This window comes from Pongo pygmaeus, chromosome 6, assembly GCF_028885625.2.
Source record: "Pongo pygmaeus isolate AG05252 chromosome 6, NHGRI_mPonPyg2-v2.0_pri, whole genome shotgun sequence".
NCBI classification, from domain to species: Eukaryota; Metazoa; Chordata; class Mammalia; order Primates; family Hominidae; genus Pongo; species Pongo pygmaeus.
The window spans coordinates 18,383,834-18,403,862 of NC_072379.2; the positions used below are offsets into that span (position 1 = coordinate 18,383,834).

The window sequence follows — 20,029 nt, forward strand, 5'->3', positions numbered from 1 at the left end:
CACCTGATACTGCCAATTATAATAATGTTCACTTAAGCATTTCTTGGAATGTTTGGTGATTAAGCAAAAAAACAGTGGCAGTCCCTGCCATGGGTTCATTCAGAGGAAGAGGAGTTCCAGGACAGCATTTACGTTTGTTGCTTCTCTTTTTTGGTCCTGTGGTTTTTATTGCAGTGAAATGTTCTGGGGACCTCTCTCTGCTTTTAGATGCCATTGCTGGAGAGAGCAAGCTGTGGTCAGGCCCCCTTGAGAAAGAGCATGTGTGGTCCCTGAGAAAAATGAATCTTGCATTTCAGAAGGAAACAAACAAATGAAGTTTGGCTTCTCTCATTTAGCAGGAGGGAAGGATCTTGCTTTCATGTCACCTGTTTTGTGCTTCCTAAGTAAGCTGTGGTCTAATTAATTTGTAGACATCCAACCCTATCGATGTCGCTGCTCGGCCTGGGACAGTCCCACACACTTTACTCCAAAAGGACCCGAGGGTACGTGCAAAGTCAGGCTTGGTCTCAGGTAACACCAGGGTGTGTGTGTTTGCACGGGACGGCCAGCCCAGTGCTCGCATCTTCCTTAGCTCCTTTGAGCGAGCTGCTGTTTCAGCTGTTCTTCTAGTTTGTGGAAGAAAATGCCAATTACTCTTAGAAGACACAGTCTCTCCTGCTCACTGCAAGCATAGGACGCAAAGAGGCCGACTTGCCGATGGGAGAAAAGAGGAATGAGTTACGGTCTGAGCCCAGAAATTGGACAGTGTCAGCTTGTATAGTTTTTACTTAACCAATCTTCTCTGTCTGTATCTCCTTAAATTGTCTTACACAAATGAAGTAGCTACAGAATGTTTTGAATGGAAAAGCACTAAGGCGCTTTTCTTCCTGGAAGTCAGGCTACACATCCCCACCTTGCCTGGGGTCAGGAAATTATTGTACTGCACGGCTCTTTGGCCCTCTATTTTTAATGTGCTAGGGATCCTTTTGTACTCTAGAGCTAAATAAAATATCCATTATGCTTTGGTTATGTTGTTTATTCATAATTTATTACCACTGCCTGCTTCCAAAAAAGGAATTTGAAGTTACACGATAGATATAATCTTGCCTCATTGTTATTTATAGTCATCTTTATACGAAATATGAAAAAATCTGTTAACAATATTGTCTTTTTACCTACATAAGGGCAGTCAGAAATTGATAAGCAGAGTTAGATAGAAGTTTAAAATGACTCAACTATGTAAGTATGTCATGATGTATAGTGAGCTTCTGGAAAATGTCTAATAGCTATAAATAATGTAAAGTCATCAATGTAAGGGTATTGGTAAAGACAGCCTAATTCTCCTGGATGGATGGAAAGGACACCTCTCCCCAGATACCAGTTAGTAGACAGCTTTAAAAGCCTGGGGTCTGAAGGCCATTCTCCCTCAGACCTACCCGGTGTGGTTTGGAGCTCAAAACAGTAAAACTCCTGGTGTGTGATGTGAGCAAATCATGTTGCCAGAGGGCACATTGCTATTGATTAAACTTGTACAGGGGCTTGTCAGCGTAGATGTACCAAGGCTTGTGAAGTGGGGGAGGGGACACTTGGCACTTTTGATAGTGTGAAAATGGGTTAATTATTCTCTAAAAGGGCTTCATTTAAAAGTAAAATTCTAACATTTTAATTTCCCCTCCTAATGAAGCACTACAAATTTGTTAATTAGAGCAATTGTTTGAGTGACAGGCATGTAACCAAGTTGTCATTTTCTCTTCACAGTTGACAGATCCTTTCAGACCTATGTTAAGGGTAAGAAAGCTTCTTATAGAACTGTTTTGCAACCTCTATTTGACTCCCTGTGGGTTAAAAATACAAGTCTATTACCAGGAAATAAGCCATAGAAATGTTGGAATAAGACATTGGAATGACGGTGATTGGGTTTTTCAGATAGTGTGATTGAAAATGGCCTAAATTGTTTTGCTTTGACCGTTGGAGGCCATTGGCTTTTTTTTTTTTTTTATCTCTACAACAGAGAAAAGTCAACGAGTCCGATCTCTTGTTAGCAGTTCTGGTAAAAGGTTTAACTAGTTGGAACTTAAGGGGAAAGACTGAAGCTATAGGCTGAAGTTAGTCTCTCTTGCACTTAGAAAATATGTAGCTGGGTCCATTTATTTTGGCTGGTGGCTCCCTCTTTCTGTACTAAGTGACATTGACTTGCCATAGCCGTTTGACCTCCTTTTAAGGTGCAGGAAGGAGATACTATAAGCATCTGGTTTGTTAACATCTTGCTTAAAGCAAATTGTTCTCGAGGTCTGCAGAGTGGCCAGTGTGATGACCTCTAAATGAATCCTGGTGGTTGGGGGTAAGACAGACATGATGAATTGTTGGACAGAAGATGGATGGACAGCAGATTTCTTGCTATACATAACTCATTTCTAGGGCATATAATCAGATAATTTGATTTCTCCAGGGGAAAAAGAATTGTGTCATCGCTTAGGTGAGGCAGTATATTATTTGTGATTTCAAACTACCCATAATTTCATTGCAAGAGAAGAGAACTGACCCCGACTTGCATTTAAGTGTATATTTTCGGAACTAACTCCATACTGTAGAAACCAGAAGCTTGTGTTCTTCGCCGATGTAGAATGAGGCTGTGTTTTCTTATCTATCCAGTAGTCACTGAGCGTGCACGCCGAGCTTATGGGTAGATTACTTAGCAGAAATGAAGTGAAAAGGTGGTCCCTGCCCACTGACTGGTAGAAGAGAATACACTCACAGCACTCCACTCCTTATAAAGCAAGACATGAAATAATTGGAGAGATATGGATTCAAATTCAACCCCAGAGGGTGGAGGATGGACTTGAGATCAGCAGAGGCCTAGAGAACAGGAAGGAAGGAATATTCTTCTCTTTGTTTCTTTCTTTAAACTTAGGAACAGCGCCCACCAACACGAATGGGTAGTTGACTCTTAGCATTTACGGTAACTGGGCTTCATTCAAAATGTGAATTTCTTTGTACCACTGTGGGGGTTAAAATAAAAACCACCACGGTCTTGCGGGAGGTTAGGACAGCTTCTGTACCCTCTCTTATTTTGATTTGACTCACAGACATTCACTAATGAGCTCTTCTGAACAGCTGATTTGCATTATAGCATGGCAGCATTTGTTAAGTAGGGCTTCCCACTCTACCAGGTCTGCCAGCTGGCACCAGAAAAGAAAGAGAAGAGACACAGAGTGGGATTCAGGCTTTTGCCATCTTGTCCTTGGTAACCAGGGAGGCCCTTGTCAATGCGGTTTTCTGAGTAGCAAGCCCACGTGGGGAGAGAGGGGGAGCTGGCTGTGACTCCCTTATGACTGGGCTCTGGAGAGCTGCTGATGGAAGGCAGTTGGAGAGTACAAAGCACTCTTGTTTCACGAAAAAAGCCTCTGCAGCCAAAATCTGCTGAAAGCTTTGGGGAAATTGAAGGTGGTTTTCTCTGAAATGTCTTCCTCCTAACCACGTTGCTCTTTCTTGTTCCAGAAACCAGGGAAGTGGTGTGCTATGCATGTTCACATCGCCTGGCAGATTTACCACCACCAACAGAAAGTCAAGGTCAGTCCGACCTTCTTGGTGTAGGGAAGAATGGGATGCGCATGTGAGTGTGTGATGTGCTCGGGAGAACCTGATTAAGGAGGCATTTAAAACACATTTTACAGACCCCTCGTTAGGAAGGATCAAGCCCCTCTTGGAAAAGCTACTCAGAAGTCTTATTTATTTATTTTTTCCTACAGTCAGGATCTCACTCTGTTGCCTAAGCTGGAGTACAAGGGGACAATCAATCATAGCTCACCACAGCCTTGAACTCCTGGGCTCATGTGATCCTTCCACCTCAGTCTCCCAAGCAGCTGAGACTGTAGGCATATACTACCATGCTTGGCTAATTTCTTGATTGTTTTTGTAGAGATGGGGGTCTCACTGTGTTGCCCAGGCTGGTCTCAGACTCCTGGCCCCAAGCAATTCTCCCACCTGAGCCTCCTAAGTAGCTGGGATTACAGTGCAAGCCACAGCAGCCAGCTCGGAAATCTTACTGTTAATTAGGGAAACCACCAGTGAAATTACAAAACAAAAGCAAACTGATAATGCCCTGGGGTTTTGTTCCCCTTTTTGATAATGTTGTCATTTTATTGATCCAAAGGGCTTGAATATGGATTAAATGCTAAAATAAAGCTTTTGGAAATAAAATTATAGTGACCAAGAATTAGAATACAGAAAATACTTTGCATCTGGGAAGAGCTACAAATGAATGTTGGGTTTGGGTTTTTGTAAAACTAGTGACTGGTGCATTCTTTTCATTTTATGGCTGTGGGAAAATGGCAGAGTCATGTATGCCCTGTATGAAGATGATGCCACTGAACTGTCATTGGTCCTCCTGATGGTCAGTGCCAGGGGTTGGAATACAGTCAGTACTTGCAGGAGCCGCGTTCTGGCCAGTTACCTCACTGTCCAAAGATGATTTTTCCTTTTTGTCTATATTTTCATCATAGGGATGAACATATTCCATGTTCTGCTAGAGCCTTTATGACTCAGTAGGGGAGAGATCGAGAACTTCTGCAAGTCCCTGGATACAGCATCAGCGCTTGGCTTAGGGAACAAAGTAACCGACAAGTCTGTATTTTACACTCTGGGTATTTATAGGCTATGTTACGCTGCCTGCAAAAATGGGAGCAAACAAGCAATCAAGTAACTCCAATAAGCTTCACTTAATCCATTTCTTCATGAACAAGCTTTTAGTCCTAACAGCGTTTGGGAGTTCTCATGAAGGAAATACAGGAGACCAATGAGCCAGGAGACAGATAGAGCTCTTCATCACAGAAATGTTTTTAAAAGGGTTACGTGATTTTTAAAATAAAACAACCCAAGTTCCAGCCACTCTAGAGGCTGAGGCAGGAGAACCCCTTGAGCCTGGGAGTTTGAGTCCAGCCTGGGCAACATAGCAAGATCCCATCTCTAAAAAAAAAAAAAGTAAAAAATAAAAACCCGGTTAAAAGTTAAGATGCAAACCTCAGTAAATGAGGTCACTAAGATATTTTGCTTTGGTTGTCAGATACCTGCTCTTTCTTATAACATGCCATCAGTGAGTTTGGCTCATTTGTACTTTATCGTTAGGGGAAGTTTAATTGGAAGCCTTGTGGTCTATCTTAGAAAATGTGTGTGCTTTGAAGAGCTAACTAGATTTTGATGATTAGTTCAATTCAGTTTTTGTTCTGGTTGATGTGGTTAGTGGAACGGTAGGTAAAGCACATCTTCCTTGTAACTTCTTTGGTTAAAAGCGATGAGGGATGTTGCACGTGCCACTTTAGCAACTTCTTTCCCATAAAAGTGTCCCCAGTGACTTAAACTTTCATTATCCCAATTCAATTAGAAAGACCTCTCGAACATGAGATAACTTCGTTCATCTTCCCTTTTCAGCAAACTGCTTGTAATCCCCAAGCTCCATTTTGCTTCATGGCCCTAAGTTGTGGTTAATGGAACTGTTCTATGTACCATGCAATATTAGCACTAAATAATTTGGCCACCAAATTAAAGGAGGTATTCAAAAGAATTTTATAGATTCATAGTGAATTAGAAGCTTGGTTTTGAGGCTTGGCTATTACTTGATAGTGGGACTTTCATTATAGCATTCCCAGTAGATTTGAGCAGAAATTGCATCTTCCCTTTCTCTGTAACGTTCATTTACGCATTCTTTTAGTCACTCACCCAGTATTTATTGAAAGAGCCTACGCCTGCAAGTTCCTTACTGTGCCGGGCTAGGGGCATGCGTCCTTCCTGGCGTCTAGTTGCTTAAGAGTTCAGTAATGAGGATCAGTTGTGTGTAAAAAGTGAAGAAAGTGTCCGTGTGCCCTCTTAACGGGTGGTGTCACTTCCAGCTGGAGGTGCACGGGTAGCTTTTGCTTTCAGTAGGGGTGATGAGTGAGTGGGACGTTGCCTTCAGCAGTAAGGGAACAGCAGACTTCCCTGTCTCGGATCCTCACGCCATGCTCTGTCAATATAGATGCCCCCTCATGGGACTTTGCTGTTGTACAGCAGGGCAAGGATCCCTCAGGACATGAGGGAGATTGAGCTGAGGCTAGAATGGGGCTAAAGGGGCTGAGAGCAACAGATGAGTCCGGGAAGCAGCCAGGCACAATGGCTCACGCCTCTAATCCAAGCACTTTGGGAAGCCAAGGCAAGCACTTTGGGATCACTTGAGCCCAGGAGTTCAAGACCAGCCTGGGCAACATAGAGAGACCTGTCTCTACCAAAATGAAAAAACATTAGCTGGGCATGGTGACATGCATCTGTAGTCCCAGCTACTCAGGAGACTAAGGCAAGAGGATGCAATGAACTATGATTGTGCCACTGCATTTCAGCCTGGGCAAAAGAGCAAGACCCTATCTCTTAAAAAAAAAAAAAGAGTGAAAGTCAGAAGCAGGTACTAAGGGCAGTGAAAACCCAGGAGACTGATGGGGAAGAGGTCATAGCAAGGGAAAGTCAACTGGCAGCTTCAAGTCCCAGGACCCCAGGCCTTGGGAGCAGTGCTTATCCAAGGAGGTGTGAAGCCAGTTCAAAGAGAAAGCTGTCAAGAAACAAGGAGGTGGGGCAACTTTGAAACCATGCTGGTGCGAGGGCCTCCAGCCTAGAGAAGGATGCCAGGGGAAAAGATTGAGAGGAAGATTATGAACCAATTTCTACTGCCTAAGAGGATGGTAGGTGGAAAGATTAGCCTAAGGATAGATAAATAAGAGGAAACAGAGTGATTTCTGTCCATGATAAGAACTTCACACAAGAGTTTTTTTTTTGTTTTTTTTTTTTGTTGTTTTTTTTTTTTGGAGACAGCCTCGGTCACAGCAACCTCCGCCTCCTAGGTTCAAGCAATTCTCGTGCCTCAGCCTCCCCAGTCGCTGGGACAACAGGCGTGCACCACCACACCTGGCTGATTTTTTGTATTTTAGTAGAGACAGGGTTTCACCATGTTGCCCAGGCTGCTCTTCAACTCCTGAGCTCAGGCAGTCCACCCGCCTTGGCCTCCCAAAGTGCTGGGATTATGGTTTACTTGTCTGGATGGACCCCCCCCACCTTCCTCAGGTAATTACAGGTAGTAGGAAGAGAAAGGACCTCTGTTAGTTAAATTAACACTCCTACTTTGTTTTTCTTTGTTATTATTGTATAACAGTGATCATTTGAAAGTTAGCTTATAGACATGCAAATATTTCTTCATAACTTTCAGTTACTAATGTACTGTGATCTATTAGAGTATGGCAAAGAGTCTTTAAACAATTAATTTATACAGCAGATTATTCATGCAGAATTCCTAATAAAATGAGCTTTAAAACACTATTATTTGAAACCTTACTAAAATGGGCCTTTACAGCAAAACAGTGAACTACTCTGGGAGTGGTGGCAGTCTCCATAAGTAGGATATGGTTTTATTTCTCAAGCCATTAACCTTAAAGACCAAACACAGCTGGGTGCAGTGGCTCACACCTGTAATCCTAGCACTTTGGGAGACCGAGGTGGGCGGATCACTTGAGGTCAGGAGTTTGAGACCAGCCTGACCAACATGGTGAAACCCCATATCCACAAAAAATACGAAAATTAACTGGGCGTGCTGGGAGGCTGAGGCAGGAGAATCGCTTGAACCCAGGAGGCGGAGGTTGTAGTGAGCCAAGGTCGCACCACCGTACTCCAGCCTAGGCGGCAGAGTGAGGGAGACTCTGTCTCAAAAAAAAAAAAAAAAAAAAAAATACAGACCAAACACTAGTGTCGTCACTGGACATTTCTGGTGTAACAGGCACTACCGGCCCCTGCAGATCTGACATTTGAGGGTGAAACGGTTTTTGGGTAGCTGCTTTCTCTCAGAATGTTTGTAAACTTGAACCCGAGTGCACCGTTCACAGTCTCCAGCTCCAGCTCTTCACTAACACCTTTCTTCCTTGCTGTTGGCCTTGGGACCCTTACTGTTCCCCTTGCTGTGTAGAAACAGATGCAGTCAGACCCACATAAGCTGGACTTTGGACTGAAACCTGAGTTCTTGAGCCGCCCTCCAGGCCCCAGTCTCTTTGGAGCCATCCACCACCCCCATGACCTGGCACGGCCTTCAACTTTGTTCTCTGCCGCTGGTGAGTGTGGGTTTGGGTCGGGGGACAGAGCTGAGAAATGTACTTCTCAGGTAACTAAATAAATGAGGTTTGGGCTCTGAGCCGCCGCTCAGTCACCACCTACAAAAATACAGTTAATGCCAGCTTGCAAGGCAACATCTCAGCACATCCAGGGAGTTGGGAATCTTCATTGATACACTCTCTTTCATTAAAGGAAGAAGCAGAGATCATCTTTCCCTTACAGGGATTCACATTGCTTCGGTTCATTATTTGCTTCTATATTAAACCAGTATAACTCACAAGCATGTCAGTTGCTACTGACAAAGATCAGAAGGCTTGCAAGGGCAGATCGGAAGGAAACAATGCCAGGAATTATAGAAGGATGCGGTCGCCCTTAATACGGTGCCCACAGAGCACTGTAATTTTGCACCGGGATGCTCAGTCATGCTGTGTTTTAAAGTCCTGAGGATAAAGAAAGATGATTAAGGCAGTTGCCAGGAGTAGGGTCTGTGATAGGGAGGTTGGGCCACTCGGTTGCTGGTTTTCTCTGCTACAAAACGTAATACTATTGCCTGGTTGGTTATAGCGGTGGAAGAAATTTAGGAAACGGTGTAAACACCCAAGTGACCTGTTCATCAGATCTGTAATTCATTTAACCTCTGAGAATACACTGTCAAGTGTGCGTGTGGAAGGGGTGAGGTAGAGAGTGACGATTATGCTCATTCCTGCTCCAGGTACAAACAAAAGACAGTGGCTGTAAGGACTGTGTGGTGGATGAGAACAGCCCTCTTGGTATTAAGGGTTTCTTGTCATTCTGTCTTCTCTAAGGCTTTTTTAAGTGTAATTTCTGGCGCACAGAGCTCTGCTCAGTTAACACTCAAAAATGATGGCATTGAGCTCATTCTGCTAATAACTTCATACCCACTATGCTAAGTAGAATTTATTCTTCTGGACGTAAGCAGTCAAGGGGCTCCCCATTTCTGATCCTTACGGGACAAGTCTTAACAGCCATCCTGCCAGCTGCCACCGCAGGCTTTTATCCAAGACTCACTGTTGGTGGACCTCTGGCTCTTCTGTTCAGGAAGAGGGAAGCACCCACATTGCAAGAAATCATCATTATAATGGGCCTTGCTACCAAAGCAAGTGAGTCCCCCCTGGAGGGTAGATGGAATTTGCTAAGGTCTCAGGTTTTTCTCTGTCAGTGCTGTCTAGGGACATATTTGAAGGCTCTGTTACCATGGCACCTAGGCTCCGAGACAGGGCTACATTAAGAGCAATTTTTGGAGAGAATAGATTTCTCTCTGGCTTCCATTTGAGCCAAGTGGATGAATTGGCTTCTTTTGCTTCAATAATTCTGGAACTGCAAGGCACCCCTGGGGGCCCTGGGCTCAGCAAAGCTCTGGTCTTCATTGAAGCATTAATTAGCTTGCACTACACAGACAGTATGTGGCCAAAATTTTATTTAGCCGACAGCACTGCTAACACCTGATGAATATCCTGGAATATATTCACTTGGTGGAGGCGGGGCATCATTTTTACACTTCCCAGGTGGAAAATAAGCCAGTATGCAGGGCTGAATAGATAACTCCTCAGGTGTCTTCCAATTCTGAACTACTGTGACCGGGATGATGTTCCTCCTGTGCTGAGTGGCTTCCTCTCCAAACCCAGGCCACAAGACTTTTGCAGCCCAGGGAACAGCAGTCCAAAACATAAATTGAGTTAACAGAGTGCAGACAGCAACGACCCCTACGTTTAATCCATTTTCCTAAGGGAATTTATATTTGTTTATAGGAACTTAGACAAAATGCAAAGGATTATGGAACAGTTATTAGTAAATTCTTTATCCAGGCCCTGTTTATACTTCCATTCTAGAATGTAACCTCCTTTAGCATAAGCAGTATGGGATTCAGCCCAAAATAGTTATTTGGTGAACCTTGTAACTGATTGTATAACTTGTACATACTTAAGAAATCCAGCCATTTTCATCTTGCTTTTGGGTGCTAATCCCACGAATATAAACTAAAGACTTCTTCGGATGACCCTGGCAAATCTCTCGTCTAGGACAATGCCTGCCTTCCAGGAAGCTAGCCTCCTTAGCTAGTAAGTAGCCTCGTATTAACAAGCCCATTTGGCTAGGACAATGCCTGCCTTCCAGGAAGCTAGCCTCCTTAGCTAGTAAGTAGCCTCGTATTAACAAGCCCATTTGGTGCCCTAAAGCCTTTAGAAATGTCCTTCCCTAATTCACATTTGCACACTCTCTTTCTCTCTCTCCTTCCTTTCCCGGCTTCCTTCAAGAACAGGAATAGAGGCATCTTCAAGAAGTACACATTAGGCAAAATACGGAGTAGAGGAGGAAATGTGGATCAAGGGAAAACTGAGGGAAACCACCAAATTAGACCTGAGTTTCCTGGCAGGCAAAGCAAAAACCTATCAGAGTCAGTCATAAGATTTTCAGTGCCCCAAAACATAAGAATCAGTCAGCCACCTTTTCCTGGCATTGAAAGTTGAGAGACATCAGAGGACTTCATCTCCTAAAACCTAACTGAGCTCACAATAATGAGTTTTATAGAGTCGGGCCTTATAGTATCCTTCGATGTGGGTGCATGCGAACTAACATACTCTTCCGGAGAAGGGATTCTGCAAGTCCCCAGAGCAGCGTAGCCAAGAACCACCCCTCCTGAGCCAGGGATGATAATGGGCTGGGTTTCTGGAAGTGTTTCTCAAAGTGAAAACTTGGTCCTCCGAGATGCTCTATGAGGAACGGATTCCATGACGAAATGTTCCCCTCTTAGAGAACGAAGGAGCCTATAAGCGTATTAATGGCTCTAAGAAGCCCTTCAGTAAAGAAACTTGCTTAGCTTTTTTTAATCCAGTATTTCTCCAAATTTACTTGGTTATAAAGCCCTCCTCCCATGACCCAGGGCAGTTATCTCTGTCTTTGTAATACTGTGTGTCATCGGCTTAAAAAAGAAATACCTGTTTTTGGTGGCAGCCAGCCACGCTGGGAAAGAGAAAGAGGGATGATTGATTTTCTGCTTCCTGAAAAAAAAAAAAAAAAAAAAACATTTTCTTTTACCCCGTGTCTTGCCTGCAGGGGCCTGGGTGGACTTCAGCCATGACCTCCCTTGAACATATTTTCTCACGGGGCCCTTAAGCTAGTAGAAGCCGGTTGCATCTTCTAAGTTGGATTTCTGTAAACTCTGGTTTTGTTATGTTTGACTTAACAGGTGCTGCACACCCAACTGGGACCCCTTTTGGGCCACCTCCTCATCACAGCAACTTCCTCAACCCTGCTGCCCACCTAGGTGAGTCACCCAAAATAATGAGAACTGAGGTGTGTGCTTCAGGCAACCCAACCCTGCTGTGTTTACCATGCTCCCGCTGCTCCTCCGGGCAAGCTGGTGGGAGTCCCAGATACCCTGCTTACCACTTAAGGCAGGAGATGGTGCTCTCTTAGGAGTTTCAATACATCCCATCCAGCTTCCAGATTTCATCTCTTACACCGCATTCTTTCGGTAGTAGAGCTGTGCTCAGCAGTGGTTCCGCCTGAACTTACTTACCATGGTGCAGTGGGTGAGAGCTATTCCTTGGTATCTCAGGGAATCCGAGTTTACAACAGCCTGTTCCTGCCCATTGGAAGAAGATGGTGAGCTCTTGCCCCGTAGCAAAGGTCACCTCTAGGGAGCGGAAAGAAACACAAGCTGACGTTACGGAGAGGAGTTACTCTACCTCTCACTGCCCCGATAAATGGGTCTCTTCCTAATAAAGGTGCATGCTTTGTGTGGCCTTTGTGTATGCGATCCCATCTGCAAGTGTACAGGCAGATGCAGGCACTGGCTCGCACAACATCAGGGCATATCACAGGCGCGCCCTCAGAGTTTCATCATGGATTCAGATGCCACCTCCTTTCTGTTCTGTTAGAATCTGCAGAGTGCATTCCTGGCAGAGGCGAGACTGGGCAGGAAGGCAAGTTAGTACATCCTGGCTTGAGTAGCGTCCCCACTGGGCAAAGGAAGAGTAATGCAAAATACACAGTTGTAGAAGAAGAGTCCTCAAATATTTTGCTAACCCAGTGCCTAAATCCAAGTGTAATGAAAACCTTTTACACCATCCGGTAGGAAAAGTGGGACAGGCCAGGTGGGGGTGTAGAGAGGGCCCTGCTCCCAGGAAGCTCTGGGTTCCTCTCTCAGCAGAGCCCCTGACCATTTCCTTCTTCCCCATCTTGTTTGCAGAGCCTTTTAATCGGCCGTCTACATTCACAGGCCTAGCAGCAGTTGGTGGCAATGCCTTCGGGGGACTTGGAAATCCTTCCGTTAGTGAGTACCTCTAACTTTTAAAAATCTGCCTTGGACTTTTTGTCTCCTGTGATCTGCATATGGCTCAAGACCTTTCTAGAGAAAAGGAAACTATGCTCTGGGGGGACCAGTGTAGGTTATATCACTGCAAAAGCAGGCCTTCACAGTGGGGTGAGGGGGAAGTGTGCAGAGCTACCACTGTGAGGGTGGCCCCCTGTGGCTATCCAGTTCTGAGGGGCAGGAACGGCAGTGTAGTTGATGACCACAGAGTTTACTCAAGTGCGGAGTTTCATCCACATCCCATCTCTGCTCTCCAAGATTTTGGCTGCAGCTCACATTAGAAATGCAAGCAGTAGTTACATTTCATCTTGCCCGTGGCATTCGTGGAACTGAAAAAAGCACAATGAAAAATAGCAGGAAGACAATACCAGGCTTGGGATAATCAAGATTTGGCAACATCTTATTCTCCATCATCTAGGAGGACTCTGCAGTTTTCTACTATTAAAAAAGCCCATCTCGATTAGGAGAAGAATTACAACCCCATCTCACGTTCTAAACATTAGTATTTAGTTGCTGAATATGCAAATTATTTTCTTTCATGCTATATACCATATATTCCGGGTACAGGAAGAGCTAAAACGTGTCTCTGAGCATACCATCACAGGTCGGTCTTTATTTAAAACACAGGAAGGAGACCAGTGTGTCTGGTGAGGGCAAGGTCCTGTCTGGTCTCTGGTGACGCTTGAGAGGGCCGCGGTGGGTAGAGGAGACGGTGACTTCTACTGTGAATTAATTTAGAATTATTAATCCAAATCCCACCATCATAACACACTCTTCTGCATGCCTGGAACTTCTGCATGCACCAGATACGTTGAATTAGGTCATCTCAATACCCATTTGGTCCCTTTTCCTTTTTAATTTCCCCTGCCCCCACCTTTGCTTTTGGTTTTAAAAAGAAAAAAAAGCTGTGAGCTACCTCTCCAGTGTAGGACAAGACTTCCTCTAATGAATTTGTTAATCTCCTTTCCTTTTCCAGCTCCCAATAATATGTATTCATTTTAACTGAATGCTGTTAAAAGTTTTTTGGTAAGTACCTTCATTACAGCAGATTATATAATTTCTCTTAAACCTTTTTGTTCTCCACTTCACCATTTCAGCACCCAACTCAATGTTCGGCCACAAGGATGGCCCCAGTGTGCAGAACTTTAGCAACCCTCACGAACCCTGGAACCGGCTGCACCGAACGCCTCCGTCGTTCCCGACCCCTCCGCCCTGGCTGAAGCCAGGGGAGCTGGAGCGCAGCGCGTCCGCTGCAGCTCATGACAGAGATAGAGATGTAGATAAACGAGACTCATCTGTTAGTAAAGATGACAAAGAAAGGTACGGAAAGAAACCGCTCTCGAGTCCCCACGGGGGAGCCTGCTCTGTGCCAAGTACCAGTGGAACCGGCCGCCCACCCTCCCTGTCCCAGCCTCGTGCTTTAGCCACCCCGGTAGCCTCAGCTCCTCCCCACAGCCAGTGCCGCAGCCCCTCGCAGTCCCCATGGCCCGTAGCATATGGTGACCGTAGGAGATAGCAGAGCTAGTGACAGATTCCTGTCTCAGTCGCAGTTATACATCAGCACGTCCCAAGTCCCTGTTAGCGTGTCCAAACAGAAGTCTTTCTCTAGAAGACAGGGAGTTGGAGCTTCGGGCCAGACACACATAGCATGAATCAATTCCATATTTGCTTTCAAGTCCGTGCAGTCCATTAAACCATCCATAGGTTTTTCTCGCTCTTTTCCTCTTTTTGTTTTCTTTTAGAAAGCCATGTTTGCATTGCCTCATCATATTTTTCTCAAATTTTGTTCAAACTCAAAGCCTGGGGCTCACAGATGACTAATAAAATTTTACTCACCTAGATGTAGAGAAACGTCGACAAGCAGTTTTGGTTTGGTTTTGGTTTCACTAGTGGATAATTTTGTTAACCGTTGTCTCTGCACTTGGTAACCCATGCCTAAAAAAAAAAAAAAAAAAAGTAGCGTTAAAGAGGGAATGTCTTGCGATATTTTTTCCAAAGAATATCATACGCATTCTTGACAAAAATGTCTCTTTTTTTCTTTCTCTCTTTAGGCTATTTTCAGTTTAAATGAACTGATAAGGAATGCACAAATATGCTTGACAGAAAATACCTAATCCCAATTTCCTTACAGTACTTAGGATTCAAATTTGATCCGAATCTTTAATGTTTCTTTTCTTTGTATACCGTGTATGTATGTGTGTGTGTATATCCTAGTAATTTCAAAGAATTCAACTTTGCAGGCTCTAAATGAGGCAGATTAGTAGATACCCATCAGAGGCCATCATGCTGACTGATAAAAGAAAAAGACGAATTTTCCTTCAAGGCAGTGTGATAACAATCTCTTAACCACTGGGAGGAATGTTTATGACATTCAGCTCTGAGCTGTGAACTACCAAAATGAGGCACGCCTAGCAACGTAACCTGGCCGGCCCTAGGCCACGAGCTCTCTGTAGCCTGTCACCAGATGCAGTGCAGGATGTGGGCACCAGCCCTTTGCGTGTTTTTCTGGATGGCGTCAAAATGGCCTCTTGGATTAAAGTCAGGAAGCTTAATAAATAAAATATACTTTTCTTCCATACTTCCCTTAAAAGTTATTCTTCTTCTCTGCATGTGGGCAGGAAACAGCCCTTATAGGGGAGCCTCCTGCTGGCTCCTGCTGGCTCCTGCTGGTGTGATCCTTGCACACCAGCACCAAGCCAGCATGGCAGCCTGCCGCTCTCCTCGACTCTGCCATATCTGTCTCGGCACCATCCGTAAGACTTGCCTGGTCTTAGTTTTAACTCAAGTTTTACCTTATTGTCATTCCATTTGTTTTTGCATTTTCTGCCCAATACTCTTGAGCCCCCATCCAAGACAGATCTCTAAAATTCTTGTCTCGTGTTTTCACTCACAGCTGCTCTCTCAAATTGTTTTCAATGTCCCCATGAGGTTTTGTGTTTAGGGACCTGCTTTTCCTACTGCCTTCCCTCCGTCTTCTCATCAGACTTTGGCTTTCTTATCCCATCTGGTGCACAAGTGCTCTCTGCAACCCAAAAGTCCTCCAACTGTGGCTTCCTTTTGAGCCTTTCTCACATGCTGTGTCTTGGAGATGGCTCTGTAGCCACGTTCTTTGCTCTGAAACTGGTCACTTGTCCTTGTAAGGAGCAAGAGACACTGATGTTGAACCCTTTCTGTGACAATGATGTTGAACCCTTTCTTCCACTGGTTCTGTGTTGCAAAGTTGGAAAAAAAGTGATGCTGGGCGTTGGGCTCTGAAAACGTGATTCTTAACACTAGATGATCCCGAGAGTCCAGACAGTGGGGCTGGATTGCCACATCACTGCCTTATTTACCACATGCAGCCATCTTGGCTTTCTGGAAGCTCTTCTTCTGTGCTCTTGGTTGAGGCTCTTAACATGCAGAGAGATTCTTGCTCCCGGCAGACTCCCCCTCACCCTCATCCCTGGTCCGTCTACCCCATTAAGCTTCCTCTAAAATCTAGGTAAGTAGGATGAGGGTGGCTGGCTCTGCCCTGCCCAGGGCATGGCCGCTGCCTTGGCGACCATGGGAAGCAGCCCCCAACCTGTCCTCTTCACACCACCATTTCACCCACAGCCCCTGGCCTCGCCGACTCGCCGGTTTCATTTCATCTGCGTCCTTGTCTTCCTCCCCTCTCTCCCCCAGGGAAAGCGTCGAGAAGAGACACTCCAGCCACCCTTCACCAGCACCTATCCTCCCGGTGAATGCCCTGGGACATACCCGCAGCTCCACTGAACAGATCCGGGCTCATCTGAACACTGAGGCTCGGGAGAAGGACAAACCCAAAGAGAGGGAGAGAGACCACTCGGAATCCCGCAAGGACCTGGCCGCCGACGAGCACAAGGCGAAAGAGGGCCACCTGCCCGAGAAGGACGGGCACGGCCACGAGGGGCGCGCCGCGGGCGAAGAGGCCAAGCAGCTGGCCCGGGTGCCGTCTCCCTACGTGCGGACCCCGGTGGTGGAGAGTGCCAGGCCCAACAGCACCTCGAGCCGGGAGGCCGAGCCGCGCAAGGGTGAGCCGGCCTACGAGAACCCCAAGAAGAGCTCCGAGGTGAAGGTGAAGGAGGAGCGGAAGGAAGACCACGACCTGCCTGCAGAGGCCCCGCAGACCCACCGGGCCTCGGAGCCGCCGCCTCCCAACTCCTCGTCCAGCGTGCACCCGGGGCCCCTGGCCTCGATGCCCATGACGGTGGGGGTGACGGGCATTCACCCCATGAACAGCATCAGCAGCCTGGACAGGACTCGCATGATGACCCCCTTCATGGGCATCAGCCCCCTCCCGGGCGGAGAGCGCTTTCCGTACCCTTCTTTCCACTGGGACCCCATCCGGGACCCCTTGAGGGATCCTTACCGAGAGCTTGACATTCACCGGAGAGACCCGCTGGGCAGGGACTTCCTGCTAAGGAACGACCCGCTCCACCGGCTCTCGACTCCCCGGCTGTACGAAGCCGACCGCTCCTTCAGGGACCGGGAGCCTCACGACTACAGCCACCACCACCACCACCACCACCACCACCCGCTGTCTGTGGACCCTCGGCGGGAGCACGAGCGGGGAGGCCACCTGGACGAGCGGGAGCGCTTGCACATGCTCAGAGAAGACTACGAGCACACGCGGCTCCACTCCGTGCACCCCGCCTCCCTCGACGGACACCTCCCCCACCCCAGCCTCATCACCCCGGGACTCCCCAGCATGCACTATCCCCGCATCAGCCCCACCGCGGGCCACCAGAACGGACTCCTCAACAAGACCCCTCCGACAGCAGCGCTGAGCGCACCTCCCCCGCTCATCTCCACGCTGGGGGGCCGCCCGGTCTCTCCCAGAAGGACGACTCCTCTGTCCGCAGAGATAAGGGAGAGGCCCCCTTCCCACACGCTAAAGGATATCGAGGCCCGATAAGCCAAGAACAGGAGCAAGAACGAGGAAGAAGAAACCTAGGCAGACACCAGGCCAGACTTGAGAGAGAGAACTCCTGCATGGCTCACACAGACTGGGGGGGAAAGCCCCACCCCTTCCCCTTGTAAAAAATGTATAGACTCAGTGCACATTTTGAAATGTTTTGTATATTATATGTTGAGATTTTTCAGATCTTTTAGCCCAGTCACATGTTCTCACGTCTCCTACTTTTTGTTTCTCGTATAAAACTTTTTGATTTGAACCAAAACAAACAGTGAAGATGACAACACACACCAATTGGATGATAATTGGGGGGTGGGGAGGGGCGGGGGCGGGTGGGGAAGTCCACGCCATCCATCATGCAAAATTCTTTCAGATGAGGTGGAAGGCCATGTACATAGTTGTTATGTAAAAAGAGATTGCTTCATGAGCTAATGGTTCATATATGCAAAAGGGTAAGATGAAAGCTTTACTTTGTACAAATGTAAATAGATAAAGATTAAGTAACATAATACATTAATACTTCTTAAAATGTGCTATTTGCAAACTTACTTAATATCAGTGAACACAGTCGGCTAAGGCTGTGTTCCCATATATTGTTATAGACAGCTAAACCCTTCAACTATGCAATGAATGTTCGGGCTTTTCACAAAAGCCCACCTAACTCAAAGGAGCCTTTTCAAATCCATTTACAACATACTTACTTAAGGTCATATTTTCCCTGAACAAGCGCTTACGTGATATGACTCTGTTTTCCTTGCTTGTTTTTTTTCAAACGGAGAAACATCTTGTTTTGCAAATTGGACCCCAGGCTGGAACTTAGCATCTGAAGTTGCCGCTTGTGGGCTCTGGGGGAAAGTGTAGCCCCGGAGAGGTAACTGAGGACATGAGCAACCGGTGCCAGGGAGGGTGGGATTTGCCAGATGCCAAAATCAGGGGACGGGTGGTGGTGTCTGTCAGACACACACAGGTCGCCAGTGACTTCACACACACCTCATGTGAGAACCATGCCTTTTTTAGTGTGTCGTATTTCATACCTGTACACACTTCCTCATTTTGTAATGAGATTTACTTACACCCAAACAGATCCTGAAAGAAAGCTTCAAGTTTTCTCAGATGATGGATATGTTTTCACTGTATTCAATAACTGACGGATGTAAGGTGCACGTTTCCCGACGTGACGCACTGTATTCCAGCTGGTCATCGAGTCCGGGAACAGCCGTAACAGGTCAACCTTGTGGAGCCATTGCGAGTTAGAGGGTGAAAGATGGCGGAAAAAAAGTCTTGTGTGTGAGTGTGTTTTTTGAGTTTGCATCAATCTTAATGTCTCTTCATAATACTTTTATAATACATTAAGCCTCTTGTCTACATATTTGGAGAGAATATGACTTTACTAGCAGAGAAATACAATATATCTTGTCTACTGGACTGTAAAATATATGTATGAAATAAAATTAGTTCCATTTGGTCTTCTAGTATATTAAAGTGCTATCTGACGTTGTTATCCTGTTTTTGCAAAAAAAAAAAAAAAAAAAGTTAACTACAGACCATTGTTTCTAATAAGCAGAGAGATCTATTTTAGTAGTAAACTGAAGGTTTAGTTGTGAGCTTCAGATTTTGTGAACTCCAGATGTTGTGCGGTGTTTTGTTTTTTTTTTTTAAGACAACAACTAAAAAAAAATCCAAGGAATATGTACACTGGAACTGTAGTGGTAGCTTTCAGTATTGTAAAGAGATTGTTCTATACGGACCTTTTTGCTGTTTATCCTGTATGTAATAAAGTCCTTTCTAGATCCTATGTGAAAAGAAAAGTGAAGCAACTGAATCTTCAGCATGTTCTCATCGGCGGAGCCTTCTTGTGTAATGTAAACTGTGCCATGTTATTAAAAAATGTGAACTAAGCTTCCAGCTGCTTGTTTGTGTGAGGTGACCATCATTACCTTAGGGAAGAAGCCATACCTGTACAAGACCGGGCTCTTGAAAAGAAACACCTCGAACCCAGCCCATGTGAGAACAGAAGGCTCACCTGCAGTGGCTGACCACCCTACCCAACTCGGTTAGTGTCTCACCAATTCGTTACTGTAAACATTTGCACCCCACACAGTCGCTTGTGGTTTGTTTTGTTTTTTTTTGTGGGGGGGGGGGGGGGGGTTCTGTTAGTTTTTTGTATGTCCAAGATACTGTGAAAGTCAGGTACTTCTGGATTTTGTAGACGTTTGTACAGTGTGGGCCACATTAGCCAGTTCTGTTTGTGCCTCTGAGCTACTTCAAAACTCAGCGAAAGTGTTTGCTTTTCCAGCAGTGATGAGAAATCTGACCTAGGGCCTGTGACAACAGTTTTTGCTTGCTCGTTCTATTGCATTTCAATCTGTGGACTCGGTCAGTCATATGTTACTTAAGACCTTGCAGATTTTTTTTTTTTTTCCTGTCTTAGCTTTTTCTCTCTTTTAATTATGTGGTGTAGTCCTCATCAGTTTGCAGTCTCCCTGTCCTCTAAAATCTGTTTTGTTTTTTTCCATGATGTTAAAAAAAAGTTAAATTTTCTTGTACCGACCTGATGAAATTGCTATTTGGATGAGATTGTTTGCATGGGTGTTTGTATGTTACTAGGGAAAAAGCAAAAGCAGTTCAAGTTAGCCAGATCTGGGTAGCTGCTGAATGGGAATCAGAATAGAAATGTTCAGAAA

General features: G+C 45.6%; 1 protein-coding gene across 14 annotated transcripts in view; it reads left to right on the plus strand.

Annotated features, from left to right (window-relative positions):
* AUTS2 (activator of transcription and developmental regulator AUTS2) overlaps positions 1-19,244 on the plus strand; it is a 1,193,046-nt gene extending 1,173,802 nt beyond the window's left edge. For 6 of the 14 annotated variants that reach the window (XM_054495102.2, XM_063667287.1, XM_054495104.2 and 3 more), the window contains 8 exons: positions 411-482; positions 1,738-1,767; positions 3,478-3,549; positions 7,955-8,096; positions 11,303-11,380; positions 12,308-12,391; positions 13,528-13,750; positions 16,094-19,244. In XM_054495102.2, the coding sequence (XP_054351077.1) occupies positions 411-482; positions 1,738-1,767; positions 3,478-3,549; positions 7,955-8,096; positions 11,303-11,380; positions 12,308-12,391; positions 13,528-13,750; positions 16,094-17,345 (1,953 nt within the window). In that variant the 3' untranslated portion in view covers positions 17,346-19,244. The remainder of the gene's footprint in view (positions 1-410; positions 483-1,737; positions 1,768-3,477; positions 3,550-7,954; positions 8,097-11,302; positions 11,381-12,307; positions 12,392-13,527; positions 13,751-16,093) is intronic. The other 8 variants (XM_054495105.2, XM_063667289.1, XM_054495106.2 and 5 more) reach the window with 2 other exon arrangements.
* Positions 19,245-20,029: the final 785 nt, after the last annotated feature.